General features: G+C 38.5%; 1 protein-coding gene across 1 annotated transcript in view; it reads right to left on the reverse strand.

Moving 5' to 3' along the window:
- The window catches only part of MON2 (MON2 homolog, regulator of endosome-to-Golgi trafficking), a 99,106-nt gene that overhangs the window by 2,602 nt on the left and 79,634 nt on the right, over positions 1–16,870 (reverse strand). The window contains 8 exon segments of the mRNA XM_032222129.1: positions 895–977; positions 2,727–2,934; positions 3,330–3,453; positions 3,742–3,802; positions 6,374–6,564; positions 7,969–8,097; positions 8,349–8,366; positions 8,800–8,943. Coding sequence (XP_032078020.1) covers positions 895–977; positions 2,727–2,934; positions 3,330–3,453; positions 3,742–3,802; positions 6,374–6,564; positions 7,969–8,097; positions 8,349–8,366; positions 8,800–8,943 — 958 coding nt within the window.

The following is a 16,870-nucleotide window of genomic DNA, read 5'->3' on the forward strand; positions in this document are numbered from 1 at the left end:
GGCAGCTGCTGATCATGAAGCCATCTTCCCCAAGTCTCATGAAAAAAACTTCCATATGTGACTCTGGGAAGAAAGTCTTGTGTGGCCAGCAGCTGCTGCATGAAGAGCCAGACCAGGCATGCTTGGTCAACATCAGGAGCAAGAAGATCGCAAAGGTGAGCTAGGGTGGCAGGGAGCACAGCGCAGAGGGCCAAAAGGATATAAATGGTGGGGAAAGGGATGGATGGGGGGAGTTGAAGCATCCCTTTAGTAAGTGCAGGCAGGCTACCAAGTGCCCAATTTTGATCACATGACTGCAGAGATGCTGAAATGGCCTGATGCTTCAAGATTTGGCCGTAAGTGTCTTTGTTATGCAATGCTGTAACTTCGAACAGCCACTGTATGAATGATTGTAACTTGAGGACTACCTGTAGAATATCTGCATTTAGTCTCATGTAATCTATTCATGTGCAAATTAGTATGATTGATTATCCTTCCATTATATAATCCAACCCATTATATATTTAAGTATTCTTAAAAGAATCAAAATGTATTTCATTTGCTAAACCAAAACACTTCATTTGCTTTTTAAAAGAAATTTTTAAAGAGTATATTTCAAAATTCCATCTTAGAAACATTTAAAATAATACCCAACTCTCTCTCAAATTATTTAGAACAAATACTTTAATCTTCCAAAAATTCATAGTAGATACATACTGCAATAAGAAAAAAATGCTAACTTATATAACTTTATTTTAAAGCATTTACGTCTTAGCAACTGCAAATTATGCCTCATTGTGAAAATCTTTACAATGTCAGATCTACACTATCAGAGCCAAATTTAACAGTCTCTATCTTACAAGACTATAATCAATAACAGGAAAAGTTGATACCCTATAAGAAAATATTACTTACCGTTTTCTGGCTGAGTTTTTTTAAGAGAGTCTATGAGAGTACTGACAGCTTTTAAAACAAATATTATTTCTGTAACTTGTTGCCTAGAGTAGGAATAAAAAAAAAGACGATGTTAAAATTGTAGAAAGTTATAATCAAGATTTGATTACACTTATTTTGTAAAAGACACTTAGGTCATTTCTCTATATCCCTTACTGTACTTTAATTAAAACAAAAGATTGTGTTTTATCTAAACATTTCTCAAAGTATTACTTGATTTATTTCCAGAAAATTGGTCATTTCCGGGAATTTAATTAAAGTATCTTCAATAAAGCAGTGGAAAATAAGGCTAGCTATATATAGTTCTGTTTTCATTATGCATACTAACAATTACTTGAGCAGATACCGTCAATAGGATGTAGTCAAAACAAGTTTGCTGACAAATAATGGTGAGATATATGTATACTGTGGAAGAAGGGGAGCCAAGCTTTGCAGAACTACTGAAGTGAATTTTAAGGAAAAAAAACCTAAAAGGCAATCCTTCTTCCTTGCCTCCTTGACACAAGCTATTCTTGGGCAGAGAGGTGGATTGAGGTATGTAAAGCTGAAATTGTATTGCAGATCTTATTTATTTTTAGAATTTTTGAACCCTGGCTATGTAAAGAATGATGAAAAAAGAGGTTGTTGCTGAATTGTTGTTTTTCTTTCAGACTGCTAAGTTTTGAAGCTGTTCTATCTTAATAAAGAAATTCCTGTAATACATCATTTTTAAAATTACAGTATAGGCATTTCAAAATATGTTTCTGTTAGAACCCAGGAATCTGTTGTCCAACAGATGTCTCCAGAGGGAGAATGCAAATGGATAATCTTTGGATAGTTACCCATATTAGTTTCAAAATGTGCAATTTAAGGTTTCTGTATATATGATTACTTGCCAACACTTCTCATAGGAATATTAGAATAATTCACAGATTTAATTTCTTTTAAATTCTAAGTTTAGGTAAATCAAATTAAAACTTTGTTTAGCTAAAAAAATTAAGTAAAAATCTCAGCTAAATATTATACAGAACTATTTGCTAGGTGATTAGTTATTGGAGTAATACTTTTTTAATGTAATGAACAGCAAGAAAGAGATTGTTATAACCAAAATATTGTTACTGCAAAACACATAATTTCCCCCCAGAAATGTTTATGTTAAAATAAAAGTTCTTAGCTCTTAGTATTGTAGACTAGAAAATTAAAATAGCTGAACTAATGAATAGAAAAAGATAATCTAACACATTAACTTTATATTTATATATAATAATATATAATAGCAAATACTTTCAGCCATAGTTATAGCCTTCTTTTTACCAGCAGGGCTTTTATATAAATCTAAGGATTAGTAGGCATTGATTGGAATCCCACCAACAATTGAGTTTACAAAGCTCAGTGGGGCCAATAAGGCAGGATTTACAAGTTCAGGGCTTGCAAAAAAGAACTGGAACAATGTGCCATTTGCTATAACATTCTTCCCTTTGCTTTTAGAACATTTATATCCAGAGTGTCTGGAAAGATATGTGCAAAGTTACAAATGTTCTTTTTCTGTTAGTTTATTTTAAAAGTATGAAATCGTTGTGGGATTATTATTATCAAATAAATTTATTTAGCAATGGAAGTAAAATCTACTCTTATAATCATGATGGTATATTCTGAAAATATTTCTTTAAAATCAGAGTTATGGGGTAATATGTGTTTGCTCAAAAGAATCCTAAATGAACACTAAGTCTAGGATCTAAAATTAATTGGCTGATCATTAAAGGGTGGCAGTTAAGTAAATGGTCTTATTGAGAAAAGGAAAACAATGATCATACCGTGGAAGTGGACACTTGCCACTTAATCTTTCATCTTCTATGTAACGATAAAGCACATCTTGAGATCGTTTTAATAGAACAGAAAGTGCCATTCGTGAAATATAGCCTTCTTGAGGAGTTGTTACTTTGTTACTGAATGAAAACTGAAGCAGTGTTTCAAAACACATCTTGGAAAATTCCTCTCTCATACGAATATCGATTTCTGCCTCTGTCAAAATCAAAAACCATTATTGTTTTAAGAATTTATTTTAAAAGTAGTTAGTGAAATGAATAGTAGGACATATAAAGAAATACCAAATACCCATAGTGAAAATTAATCATAGCAAAGTATAACAGAGGTATTCAAACATTTTTTTCTGAATCTAAATGGCTACAAAGACATGAATTAAATAATACAACATTTAAGAAAAGCTGGGAAGAATAGCTTAAAATAAGCAGCAAAATTAATCCTTGAGCTACAAGTCAGCCCATGTCCATTTCAGAGGAGACTCCTTTTTTGTTTTGGATCTGAATAGTGCATACTACTTTGAACATATTAAATCTTTTGCACTGGATTTTTATAGTGCCTGAATATATCTTTTTATATTCTTTTGATTAACAAACCTGTAAATGAAGAGGACTGAGAATGTATTGAACCTTTATTAAGCATAGTCATAATCTGACCAACAAATTCCTTGGGAATAAAATTAGCGTACGGCAGTATCTCTGTACTGATGAGCTGCACCACCTATAATAAATGAAAGAGAAAGTTTTTGAAATAGTAATTGAGCAAACACTCATAACAAGACTGAAGCACAAACTGCAAAATTAAAGAAATTATGAACGATGTCAGCAAATTGGAGTATGCTGGCCACTTTGTTGAGTTTAGTATGTATATAAAAATCTACTGCAAACAGGTATCATACCTGACAGCAAAATCTACATTTTATACAAAATTTAGCCATTATTATGATGAAATATTTTGTTATGTAAATATCAACTTTATATTTTCAGATCCTAGGAAATATATACTCACTTCAACATCAATATTTTCATTTCTTTGAAACTCTTGAATAGAAAGATTATCTGGAGGTAGACTGAAAGGCAAACAAAATAGCCTTAATTAAGGGGTTGGAGAACCATTTTGAAAAATTACCAAAGAAAGATTATCACCATAGTAATTATTTTTATGGGAAGATGATTTTTATTAGACCTCGGAATATATCAAAGGTTTACAATTAGTTCATTATTTTCTTTTTTTACTAATGGAGAACTAAGACACATTTATGAATCAATGGTGGAGTTGATATAATTTCTCTTTCACTACTTACAACATGAAGGAAGTATGTTTTAAAACATATTACTTTCACAAAGCAAAATACAAAACAAAACAGTGAAACTGGGCTTCCATATCAGGATTCTGGATATTTCAGACCTGTTATGGTATCAACCATTTGCAGCAGCAAGATAGAACTACAATGTAAATTACAGGAAGGACCACAGCTCCTTCCAAATATATTTTATTATTATTAACTTCACTGCACAAAGCTTTATGATGCTCTTTTAACTGATTTTGTGTGAAGGAAACATTGCATACCGTGGTATTATCACATAATAGAAAAGATGCATAGAAAAGTATGGGATAATCTAGACAGGTGTGTCAAACTCAAGGTCCACAGATCCGGCCCATGATGTGTTTAGATCAGGCCTACGGAGCAGCCCTGGAAACGTAGAAGGACTGAACCACAGCCTGGCCCAAACCAACCAGGTGCAGATCTACAACCTGGTGAGGGCTATCCAGGCTGGAACGTGGTCAGCCTTAAAGCCACAGGGTCACCCTGGAGCAAGAGAGGGGCCACCTCTGCCCTGGGCGCACACACAGGAGGGCCGCCTCCTGTGTACAGGCCTAGGGGGTGGTGGTAAGGTGACCCTTCACTCGCTCCAGGGTAGCCACAGAAGTCAAATTTAAGGCTGATAGCATTCTGGCCCAGATGGCTGCCACCAAGTTGTAGATCAATGCTGTGCCCACACCAGCACCTCCATGTCCTGCTCGCCAGCTTGGCCTCGTAGTCTGCAAGGCTTCCCTTTCATTGGGACTGCCACTAACCCTGCATGGGAAAACCACAGTCACAGGTGGCACGGTGCTGCCAATATCTCCCTCTCCCCTTGTCTCTTCCTGAGCAGAGAGGAAGGAAGGAGATGGGAATGAGAAGAAGGGAAGAAAGGGGAGGGAGGAAGGGGAAAAGGGGTAGGGATAAGAGGAGTAAGGATGGGGGAGGAGGAAGGAGGAGGATGGGGAAGAGAAGGAGGAGAAAGGAAGATGGGAATGAGAGGGAGGGAGGAAGGAAGAAGAGAAATTATGAGACGGAGGGAGGGTCTGAGGGAAGTCCTGCCTTATCACTTGGCCACAGCAGTCCTGCTGCCCTCTTGCCATCCCCTTGCCCCCTCTTCTCCTGATTGTCTTGCATCCTATAGCTAAGGTTGCTTTGGCAATAAAGCTGGGTCTCCTTGCAAGGAGAGGGAATGGGTCTCCTTCTGACCCACACACTTTGCCCTCCTGCACACACCATTAGCAACCTGGCCAAGGAGAATGAGCACAGCAACAGCAGCCTCAAGGAGGTAAGCGCAGCTGTGCTGTGCTGTGGGGTCCTGGAAGCTTGAGGGCCAGGCTGGGTGCTGGCCCTCCATTGTCTAGGGCTCTGGGCAGCCCGCACCACCATTTGGGAGTCATTCACATGGCCTGAGAGGGACGGTGAGGCTCCTCTGGTGGACAGGGGTTTGGCACTAACCCTGGTCTTGCTTTTCTCCGCTGGAGACAATAGAACCCCCCCAGGACTACCCAGGCCACCGCAGACACCTGGCATGAGCGATGTTGAGCTGGCCATACCCACCCAGCCACATCCACCCCAGCCATTCCCCCCCTGAGGCCAACCACAACCTCGATGTGGCCCTGGTCTACTACTTGTGTATCAGATTTACTTTTACATGGTTATTGTGTCGAGCAAGTAACAAATACTCATTTGTTTATACTTCTTCATCCACATATGGCCACAATTATTTTGGATAGGTGATTATTTTTTGTATCTCCCTTGAAAGATGGCACCACATCTTGCCATGGTAAAGGCTCTTTTATGCTTTGAGTAAATTAATTCTGTTAGATATGAGGCCAGTTTTAGAAAGTACATTATGTCCTGGTCCACTGCAGTTGAGGAGATCTACCTAGATCAATTTAGTGTTCCAGATCCATAATAGGTTACTGAGCAATATGCTCCCTTTTTAATTCTTTTTACAGAGAAAGACTGTATGTCTATATTTTGCAAATAAGGGAACTCTTCTAGTAACACTTACAGCTTTCTGACAGCATTGAGATGGGAAAGCCCCTCAGGTAATCAGACAGGTTTTAGCTACAGTACTGCAATAAGAAGTTTGTTAGAGATTGGCAGAAATTATGTTTCCTTTCTTAGGGATTTTAATGTAATACAATAAGATGAAAAAAACCCCAGCTACAACTGACTAAAAACAAGCCAAAAACAACTTCTCCAAATATCACTGTCATTATTTAATATAAAGGAAAGGCACGATGTGGAAAATTTCCAAATTATTCTATTTCAAAACACCTGAACTCCATCCTCCCTACATTGCCCAACAACTATACAATTATACTTCACCTTTTAGTAAACAAAAAGTTTTCAAAAGTGGTGGCTAACTCTGGCCACATACTGTCAAATTTTCCAGAGGAAGCATGCTGTCTAGCAACTGGTAACCCAATTGAGAGAACTTTAAGGAGTGAAGAGACTGCAAGTTTCCATGTGCTTTCTGAAGGACAAGCATATTTCAGACTAAGAGGCATCCTTAATGTCTGTCAAAATAAAATATTTACATTGGTTTCAGTAAGATATATGTGTATGAAATATATATATGAAACTCAGCAGTACAGGTAGTCCTCAATTTACAACAGTTCGTTTAGTGACTGTTCAAAGTTAAAACAGGACTGAAAAAGTGACTTATGTCCAGTTTCCATACTTATGACTGTTATAGCATCCCCATGGTAATGTGATCAAAATTCAGATGCTTGGCAATTGACTCATATTTATGATAATTTCAGTGTCCTGGGGTCAGGTGTTCCTCTTTTGTGACCTTCTGACAAGTGAAGTCAATTGCAAGGCCAGATTCACTTAACAAGTTTGACTAATTTAGCAATTATAGTGATTCACTTAACAACTGTGGCAAGAAAGGTTGTAAAATGGGGCAAACTCACTTAAATGTTTCACTTAGCAACATAAATTTTGGGTTCAATTGTGGTCGTAAGTCAAGAACTACCTGTACTTACATTTAAATCCCACTTACAAGCAAGGAAAAAAATAACCTATAAGTTTAGCTGGACTTAAATACATAGTGTAGGTATAGAGGAAAAGAAGTCACAACATATAGCATTTAAGAATGAGTGAAATCTGGGAATTTTTTCAAAGGCATTTCATGTTGGTCTGCAAATTATTGATAGGAAACCAACTCAAATGAATGGACATGCCATTCAGTATATTCACTGATTCACACATGTGGATATTACAAATACTATTTTTCAGGTAATCTCTAAATATGGTAGAAAAATTGCTCATTCTACACTCTGTAGCTCTGGGAAATAAGTGCAAAATTTGAAGGGAGTATGTAAATACCTAACAGTCACATACCAAAAAATAGAGCACCTATGGCTTTTCTTTCATTATGTTCATAAACATTAAAAAGCACATTATGTGTAGGTAGGCTTTTACGTTATTTCAGCTGAACTTTACAAAACAGTAGAAAGACTTAAGATGTTTGAACACTTTGGTCAGCCTCTTCTCTTTCTTATATATAGTAGGTACCACAGATTAAATAAAGACTTGAATGAATTTTGAATTGCAATGCTCTTTAATCTTACATGACTGAAGATTTTATTTCATCCCCCATGAAAGATAATTACATTAATAATTTAAAACTAGATAATGTATTGTTTTTTACTACTATATCTTCATATCCCTCAAATAATACTTGTTATCAGAAAAGGGTTACAAAGAAATAACTAAATGTGATCCACTCTGAAATAAATGATTTTCAAAGAATAAAGATACGGGAGAGTGTCATTCTTGAAATAATAACTGCAAAAACAATAGTAATAAGCCACTCTTAGGCCTTCATGCAAGTTTCACAATCCAACCTCAGATTTGGGAAACAACAATGCAGCTCATTTTAAAGCGTAATCTTAAAATCTATATAAAATATTTACCTTGATAATATTTTGAAGGACTTTTTCATTTACCACAGCTTTGTGACAAGCAGTCTTTTGGTACAGATCTACCACAACTTCTAAAGATCTTTCTGCAAATGGTACATAATTAAGTGCTACCCATTCTGCCTAAAACAAACAAACAACAGATTGTATAAAAGAAAATAAATGGGCCTAGTTTGGTTGCATGCACATTTTTTGAAGATTATCAAAAGAAATCTGATCCATGAATTTAAAAAAAGACATTTCCAGTCCCACACATATATCTAGAATTTTGAATGGCAATTACATTTTGAATCAAAGACACTTTTAAGCACGTGCAATATTGCAGTATATGAAGGAAGAATGTTAAGCATGATCTTTAAAGAATTTTAACTCACCGGTGCAAACAGTTGTATCTATAGTGATTCCATTGTGTTGCATAATAAACAGAATAAGGAAAAATTAATATATTTTTATACATTTTACCTATATCATTCTTCTGGTTGTGTATTATTATTAGTGCAAATGCAGTCAAATCAGTGACACTGAATTTCATAAAATAAAGTATTAAAAGTAAAATATGTGATTTAATATTCAAAGTAAAATGCAAAGTTAGTTTAACCATCTTTGCTGACTAGGACATTTATTTCGGTTTTATAATTTCTTTTCATAGTAGAGTGTCAATATCAAGTAGGAAAGTGACAGGAAAAAAAGAAAACTGAAAAACTTTACATATGCATTTAATTAGTTGGTAACTTAAACATTGGCTAAACTCAGTTCATTGATAATTATAAATTCATGCAAAAGTATATGTAATCTTTTAAAAGTAAAACAGTTAAAACATCTCACCTGATTGAATTTTGCATTGGCAATGTGTTTTGTTTCTAGCTGTCCGTATTGTGGTGGTTTACAGGAAAATTCAACAAAAGCTAACAACTGATCAAAGATAGCAGGATACATTACTTGCATGTTTTCTGAACCTATACATATAGCCTATAAAAACCAATTAAAAATTAATTTTCCAGAAAATATTTAATTCATTGCAAAAATATGAGATATGTATATAATTTTTGATGTATATTTTAGGAATGTGAAATGCTGTAGACATTAGGTTTTTCTAGTATGAGAAAGCTTCATGAACTCTGTCAATGTTACAAAATACGTTGAAGTGATAAAGCAGTCCAATCTATTGAACTAATTCAAAGGATAATTACTTAACCTCTAAATTTTATATTAAATATATTAATTAATCGTTTGTGTGGTAACAATTAAGAAATCAATGAAACTCTTGATTATCTGACATTTGATTTACTTAGATACATACAATAGTAACATTGGAAAATGCAAATCAGATAAAAAGATAGAAGTAGTTAAGTATTTTTGTCAAATTGCACATTATTTTTTATAATTCAGGACAATTGGTCCCTGGGATATCTACAGATTATGGAAAGAATACAATCAAAATTCTATAATAGTAGTGGTGCACATAATACCAAAATAATTGATAAAGAAGAAAATATTTCGAAGGAAGAGTATAGTGATGATAATAATAGTGGAAGGTCAAAACAATCTGATTGGTATGCTTGTTCAAATGATCTGTCCCATTTTATGTAATATTATGTCAGCAAAAAATATTCTGACATAATGGAAAGCTTCAGATAGCTATCACTTCATTTCTGTAACTATTCGAAGAAACAAAAACAAATATTTTTGAAGAGAATAATTTCACAAGTAATAACTAGCTTATTATTAAATAATCTATATATTACAGGTAGTCCTCAACTTACAACCACAATTGAGCCCAAAATTTGTGCTGTTGAGAAATTTAAGTTTTTGCCCCATTTTATGACTTTTAAGTGAGTTTTGCCTCATTTTACGACCACATTTTAAAGTGAATTACAGAGTTCTTAAATTAGTAACATGGTTATTGTATATTGGTTTACCCATTGATTTTGCTTGTCAGAAAGTCGCAAAAGGGGATCACGACCCCAGGACATTGCAAACATCAAAAATGTGTCAAACATTCAAACGTAAATCACCTGACCATGGGGATGCTGCAGTGGCCAGTAGTGTGAAAAATGGTCAAAAGTCACTTTTTTCCATGCTGTTGTAACTTTGGTCATTAAATGCTGTTGTAAGTTGAGGACTACCTGTATTTGAGCATTTGTCAAACATTTATCTTCTAGTTGGCATATGCAAGAAATTGGTTGAAGGTTGAAGGTTTAAAGGTTTATTGCATTTATATGCCGCCCTATTCCCCGAAGGGACTCAGGGCGGCTGACAAACCCAGGAGGGGGGGGGTACAAACAGGTAACACAACAAACAAGATACAGAGAAAAATTAAAAACAATCAACAGTCACACAATTCGAGGGGGGGAAGGGAACTCGTCAACCCCAGGCCTGCTGGAACAGCCAGGTTTTCACGGCTTTACGGAAAGCCTGGAGGGAGGTGAGGGTCGGAATCTCCGCAGGGAGTTCGTTCCAGAGGGCCGGAGCAGCCACAGAGAAGGCCCTCCTCCGGGTAGTAGCCAGGCGACATTGGCCAGTAGATGGAATCCGGAGGAGGCCTAATCTGTGGGATCTAATAGGTCTTTGGGAGGTAATTGGCAGCAGGCGGTCTCTCAAGTACCCAGGTCCAATACCATGAAGGGCTTTATAAGTGACGACTAGCACCTTGAAGCGTATCCGGAGACCAATAGACAGCCAGTGCAGCTCGCGGAGGATAGGTGTAACGTGGGTGTACTGAGGTGCACCCAGAATCACTTGCGCTGCTGCGTTCTGAACAAGCTGAAGTCTCCGAATGCCCTTCAAGGGCTGCCCCATGTAGAGCGCATTGCAGTAGTCCAGTCTTGAGGTCACAAGGGCATGAGTGACTGTTGCAAGTGCCTCCCGGTTCAGGTAGGGACGCAATTGGTGCACCAGGCGAACCTGGGCAAATGCCCCCCTGGTCACAGCCGACAGATGATGTTCTAAAGTCAGCTGTGGATCCAGGAGGACTCCCAAATTGCGAATCCTGTCTGAGGGGCGTAGAATTTCACCCCCCAGCCTGAGCGATGGAATACTTAGCCAATTATTGGGAGGGAAACACACAAGCCACTTGGTCTTGTCAGGATTGAGTGCAAGCTTGTTTACCCCCATCCAGACTCTAACAGCCTCCAGGCACTGCCACATCACGTCAACTGCTTCACTGAGTTGGCACGGGGCGGACAGATACAACTGTGTATCGTCCGCATACTGGTGATATTTTATCCCGTGCCGCCGAATGATCTCACCCAACGGCTTCATGTAGATGTTAAACAGGAGGGGGGACAGGACTGAACCCTGCGGCACCCCATATTTCAGGGGCCTAGGGGTCGACCTCTGCTCCCCAACCAACACCGACTGCGACCTGTCTGAGAGGTAGGAGGAGAACTACCAAAGAACGGTGCCTCCCACCCCCACCTCCCGTAACCGCCGCAGAAGGATACCATGGTTGATGGTATCAAAGGCCACTGAGAGGTCAAGAAGCACTAGGACGGAGGGATGACCTCCGTCCCTGGCTCTCCAGAGATGATCGGTCAGTGCGACCAAAGCACTTTCCGTGCTGTAGCCAGGCCTGAATCCAGACTGAAAGGGATCTAGATAATCGGTTTCATCCAAGGACCGCCGGAGCTGAAAGGCCACCACTTTCTCAACAACCTTCACAACAAAGGGGAGGTTGGAGACTGGACGATAGTTATTTAAAATGGCTGGATCTAGAGATGGCTTCTTCAGGAGGGGTCTCACCACCGCTGTCTTTAATAGAGGGGGAAAGAAGCCCTCTCGAAGGGAGGCGTTAACTATCGCCTGGATCCAGCCCCGTGTCACCTCCTTGCTGTTCGCGACCAGCCAGGAGGGGCATGGGTCCAGTGCACACGTGGAGGCACTCACCGCTCCCATGGTTTTGTCCACTTCCTCAGGAGTAACAAGTTGAAAATCAATCCAAAGATGTTGCTCAAGACCCTCCCCCGGTAGGCTCTGCGCAATTGGAGTCCAGGTCTGTCCGAAGCTGAGCAACTTTGTCCGCGAGGAATTGGACGAACTCCTCAGCTCTACCTCGTAAAGGGTTGCCCGCATCCCTCCCATTTAGGAGGGAGCGGGTTACCCTAAACAAGGCGGCTGGGCACGACTCAGCGGATGCAATCAGAGCGGCAATATAAGTGTTCTTAGCAGTCTGAATTGCCAGAAGGTAAGCTCCGATGCAAGCTTTTAATAGTGCTTGGTCTGACTCGGATTTACTGGCCCTCCAGCGGCGCTCTAGGCGTCTCTTTTGGCGTTTCATCTCCCGGAGGTCCTCAGTGAACCAAGGAGCCCTCCTGGATCCACTGGCTCGGATCGGCCGTAAAGGCGCAATCCGGTGGAGAGCCTCCGACGCTGCTGAGTTCCAAGCAGCAACTAAGGTCTCCGCCGGACTGTGGGCGAGAGTATCAGGCATAACCCCAAGTGCTGTCTGAAAACCCTGAGGATCCATAAGGCGTCTGGGGTGGAACCACCTAATCGGTTCCTCCTCCCTACAGTGGGGGATTGGCCTCCGAAAGTCGAGTCTCAGTAGGAAGTGGTCCGACCATGACAGGGGCAAGGTCTCACTACCCCTCAAACCAAGATCACAACTCCACTGCTCCGAGAGGAATATGAGGTCAAGCGTGTGACCTGCTGAGTGAGTCGGGCCTCGAATTACTTGAGTCAAGCCCATGGCTGTCATGGAAGCCATGAACTGCTCCATCAGAGTGCTCGCCGAGCGAAGGCAGATTGAAGTCCCCAGCACCATAAGCCTGGGGAACTCAACTGCCAGCTCGGCTACTGACTCGAGAAGCGAGGGGAGAGTTGTTGCAATGCTGTTGGGAGGCAGGTATGTTAACAACAAGCCCACTTGACCCGCAAGGTCCAACTTCACCAGCAAGGACTCACACCTGACAAGCTCCGGAGCAGGGATCCTACGAGGAACTAAGGACTTCCGGATAACAATGGCCACTCCCCCACCCCTTCTCTGGGGTCGCGGTTGGTGAAGCACCTGAAAACCCTCTGGGCACATTTCAGTGAGGGGGACTCCTCCCTCCGGGCCCAGCCAGGTTTCAGTAATACATGCCAGGTCTGCCCTCTCGTCTAAAATTAGGTCCTGGACGAGGGGAGCCTTGTGAACCACAGACCTGGCATTTAGCAACAACAACCTGAGACCAGGGTCCTGACTACTCACGCCATCTGGCCTTGGAGTGGAACTAGTAGGGCCAGAAGAAGGGATCCCTATGACGTAGGGAACCCTTTTCCCCCGGTAATGGCTCGCCCTAAAGTTCCCGCCATATCTGCCCCTCCCCGTTATGACCCTAATGTTCTGGCCCACTCCCGCGTCTATGGTCCCTCCCCCTTCCCCCCTGGCCACCAGGTTCACCGGCAGGCCCTTTGACACAAACATCTGAGGACGGGATTGGGCCTAGGCCCCCCTAACACTTCTGCAAAGCACTCAGTGCAGGAGGTACCCAGCTGTGCTCCCGATCCACACACACATACACACACATACGATCAGTCAATCCCCACGAACAAGTTAAAAACAAGGGAACAGCAATATCATCAATAAAAGTGGTCCATGATGATTGTTGAGTATCTGCTTAGAAAGAGCATCTACCTGTATTTTGGCTGTTATTATGAGTTATCTGACAGTGCATAACTTATTAGAACAGTACAGTATCGCCAAGTTATAGGGAGAAGGTATGTTCTATGAGCCAATGGCTATTCCATTTTTGAATGCAGCAGCTAGAGTGGCATTATGGGATGATGTGGAGGATATTAATGATTTATATTTTGAAGCATAAGATTTCGCTCCCTAGTTATCTGTATTTCTTTTACAACAAAAATTGAAGCATTAGAACTGAGGTTGTTTTTAATATTTTATATCTTGAATCCAGAATCAAAATATGATAAACATTCTGCATTTTTGATGACTAATTTCATGTAACTCTTGCCTTTACTCTGTATATTTATATTCTAGATAATGGGCAGCTTTGAGTCTTAAGTCAGATTTTTCTTTTAGCTTGGATTGTTTTCAATCAAAATAATTTAAATCAGCATATATAAGAACTTCATTTATTAAATGAAGACTTCTACTTCTTAAGTGATACTATACATCTTACTACTAAAGCAGGGGTCCCCGACACCCATGCTAGGAACTGGGCCGCATAGCTGGAGGTGAGTGATGGGTGAGCAAGTGAAACTAAAACCACCCCCACCCCTCCCAAGCCGATGGAAAACTTGTCTTCCACAAAACCGGTCCCTGGTACCCAAAATATTGGAGACCACTGCACTAAAGACTGTACTTTTTTCAGTTAATTGGTGTATTTTTATACTGTTTTGTTTTACATGTAGATCTCCATTTCCTTGTACCCATTGTTCATATAGAGACCATGTCTTAAAAGCATTTCTGTATATTAAAAAGCTATAATCCATGATATTTTTGAAATTAAATATTGGAGTATAAAATTATAAATGGAATATATAAATAGCAAATAAAAAAACCAAAGTGGTAAACCAAAATAAAACCCCTAGACCAATATAAATAAATAAAGTTAAATAGCTTCTTGGTATGGTTAGTACAGTTACTTTTCATCAGTGAAAATAAAATGCCTAGTTAAATAATTTAGTTCTGGAATATGACTTAATGTATTCTTTTATATACACTAATAATAAAAAATGGAAAATGCTTAATCCAGTTAACAGATTAAATGTAGCGTTGCATAGAGTATTTACATCTGTATTATCTATCTATCTATCTATCTATCTATCTATCTATCTATCTATCTATATCTTGCTTTTTCTTTTGGATTAAATACTATTACGTATAATGAGAGAAAAAGTAAACAATAAACTACAGAAATTAAGATAAGGGTGAGAAACATAGCTCAATTAGTTTACACTACTGCCATTTATTCTACCTCTTTAAACCTTTCTGCCCTTCAAACCATCATTACTTCAAGTCCCTCTGGGAATAGGGCGGCATAGAAATGCAATAAATTAAATCAAATTAAATCAAATTATGTTCATACACTGCCTTTCATACAAAACACTTTAAAAGTTCCATCTTTGTCTTTTTGAGGATTTCAGTAATTCCAATTTACTCATGTTTGTCTTTTCTTTTAACCCATCGTTATATATGTATTTTGTGGCTCTATACTAATTCATTCTTTCTATATATGTAAATTACCTAAACTTACTTTTTTATATTTGTCAGTCATTTTTATATTTAATCACCTCTAGTACCTCACAAATTTTTTGTTGATCCCATCTCTTCTTGTTGTCATATTTTAATGCATTTCTATTACGTTTAAGTTATTTTTATGTTTCTCTTGACCTACTAAACTTTAGTACCTCTAATTTAGAGACTTCCAAGCCAATATATTGTTGTTTATAGCTGATTAATTACCACATGTATACTGAGAGACACTCAGGATGTTTAGAGGTTGGATGAACTCTGTCTCTAAGAAATTAGGGGCAAAATATTGTGACCATGAGCCCAACTGAGTTCTGAAGCAGGAATGAGCCAGACCTGTTCCTATTTGCTGCCTCATCATCTTGACTTGCATTTCTTTTTCTGATTGTTTTTAGTGGACAAGCAAATACACCCTGGACAGAGCTACCCATACATGTTAATATGCCTGCAGATAGCAATAGGAAAAGGCTGAAAAACTCTGGTGTCCTTGACATAGGAATGAAATCTCATTGGTTTATTCAGTATACAATTATAGAGTGTTTTCCAATGTTAAGTACATTCTGCTTAGGGCCATAAGCCTTTATATTTTACTCCTAAACCAAATAAGTTTTCAATGTCCTCACAGAAACGTAGGGGAAGCAGAGTTCCTGTGCTTAATGAATACACAGCATTTCATATATCATAATCACACACAAACACACACAAGCACACACATAAAAATATGCTAGACTCATTTGCATTGTTGCAAAAATTATTCCGAACTACTTCTTCCCTGAAAAAAACAAACCTGTTTCAGGACTAAAATCCTTTCCCCAAAATGCAGAAATAAACATTTCTGAGTTTGAGCATTAATTTTTTTGTATCAATCTTTTTGTATCAACAACATTGACAGAATACTTGTTTAATATAGACACAAGCTAATGAGAACCCATTCTCGAAGTTAATTTTTATATAAAAATATATATTAGAAAACAAAAAGGAATTATGAAGAAATTATAATTATATAAGCAGCTGGTAACATTAATTGGTAGTATAAATATTTTTAAAAAAAGAAATAATGAATATGAATCCCACTGAAATCAGCAAGATTTCAGTTGCGTATTGGCAAGCTTCATTAATTTCACTGAAACTTTATTGGATGAGAATTACACTGATCAAGATCTATCAATTTAATCTATATTTTACATGTACATTACATTTTAAATGCATTACAGCATCTGTGAATTAATTTGATTGGTATTTTTAAAAAACATTTTCTTGATTCAGAAAATATGTACTGAATATAATGTTAAAGAACTTTAAGGACTGGTAGGATCTAGCAAGAGAGCAGTCTCTGCTATTGGAATATTCTTCCCCTGGAGGTGAAGCAGACAGCCCCCCCTCCACTATCCTAATTTTCTGAAAAGCAGTTAAAACATGGCTTGGTGTCCTAGCATGAGAAGCTCAGAGAAGCACACAGCTGTGGGGTTGGTTCAGTGTGGGTTTCAATTTTTTTTACTACTGGTTCTGTGGGCATGGCTTATTTTGTAGGCATGGCTTGGCGGTCATATGACCAGGTAGGAGTGGTTTGGTGGTCATGTGACCGGGTGGACGTGACCAATTTAGCCATCCATTTTGCCAATTTAGCAGTCAATTAAACAATACACAGCAGCCCCCTTTTCTATTCTTTTTAATACTGCATTAAGTTTTTGCTTTAGGTTTTTT

Source organism: Thamnophis elegans, chromosome 7 (assembly GCF_009769535.1).
Source record: "Thamnophis elegans isolate rThaEle1 chromosome 7, rThaEle1.pri, whole genome shotgun sequence".
Taxonomy (NCBI): Eukaryota; Metazoa; Chordata; class Lepidosauria; order Squamata; family Colubridae; genus Thamnophis; species Thamnophis elegans.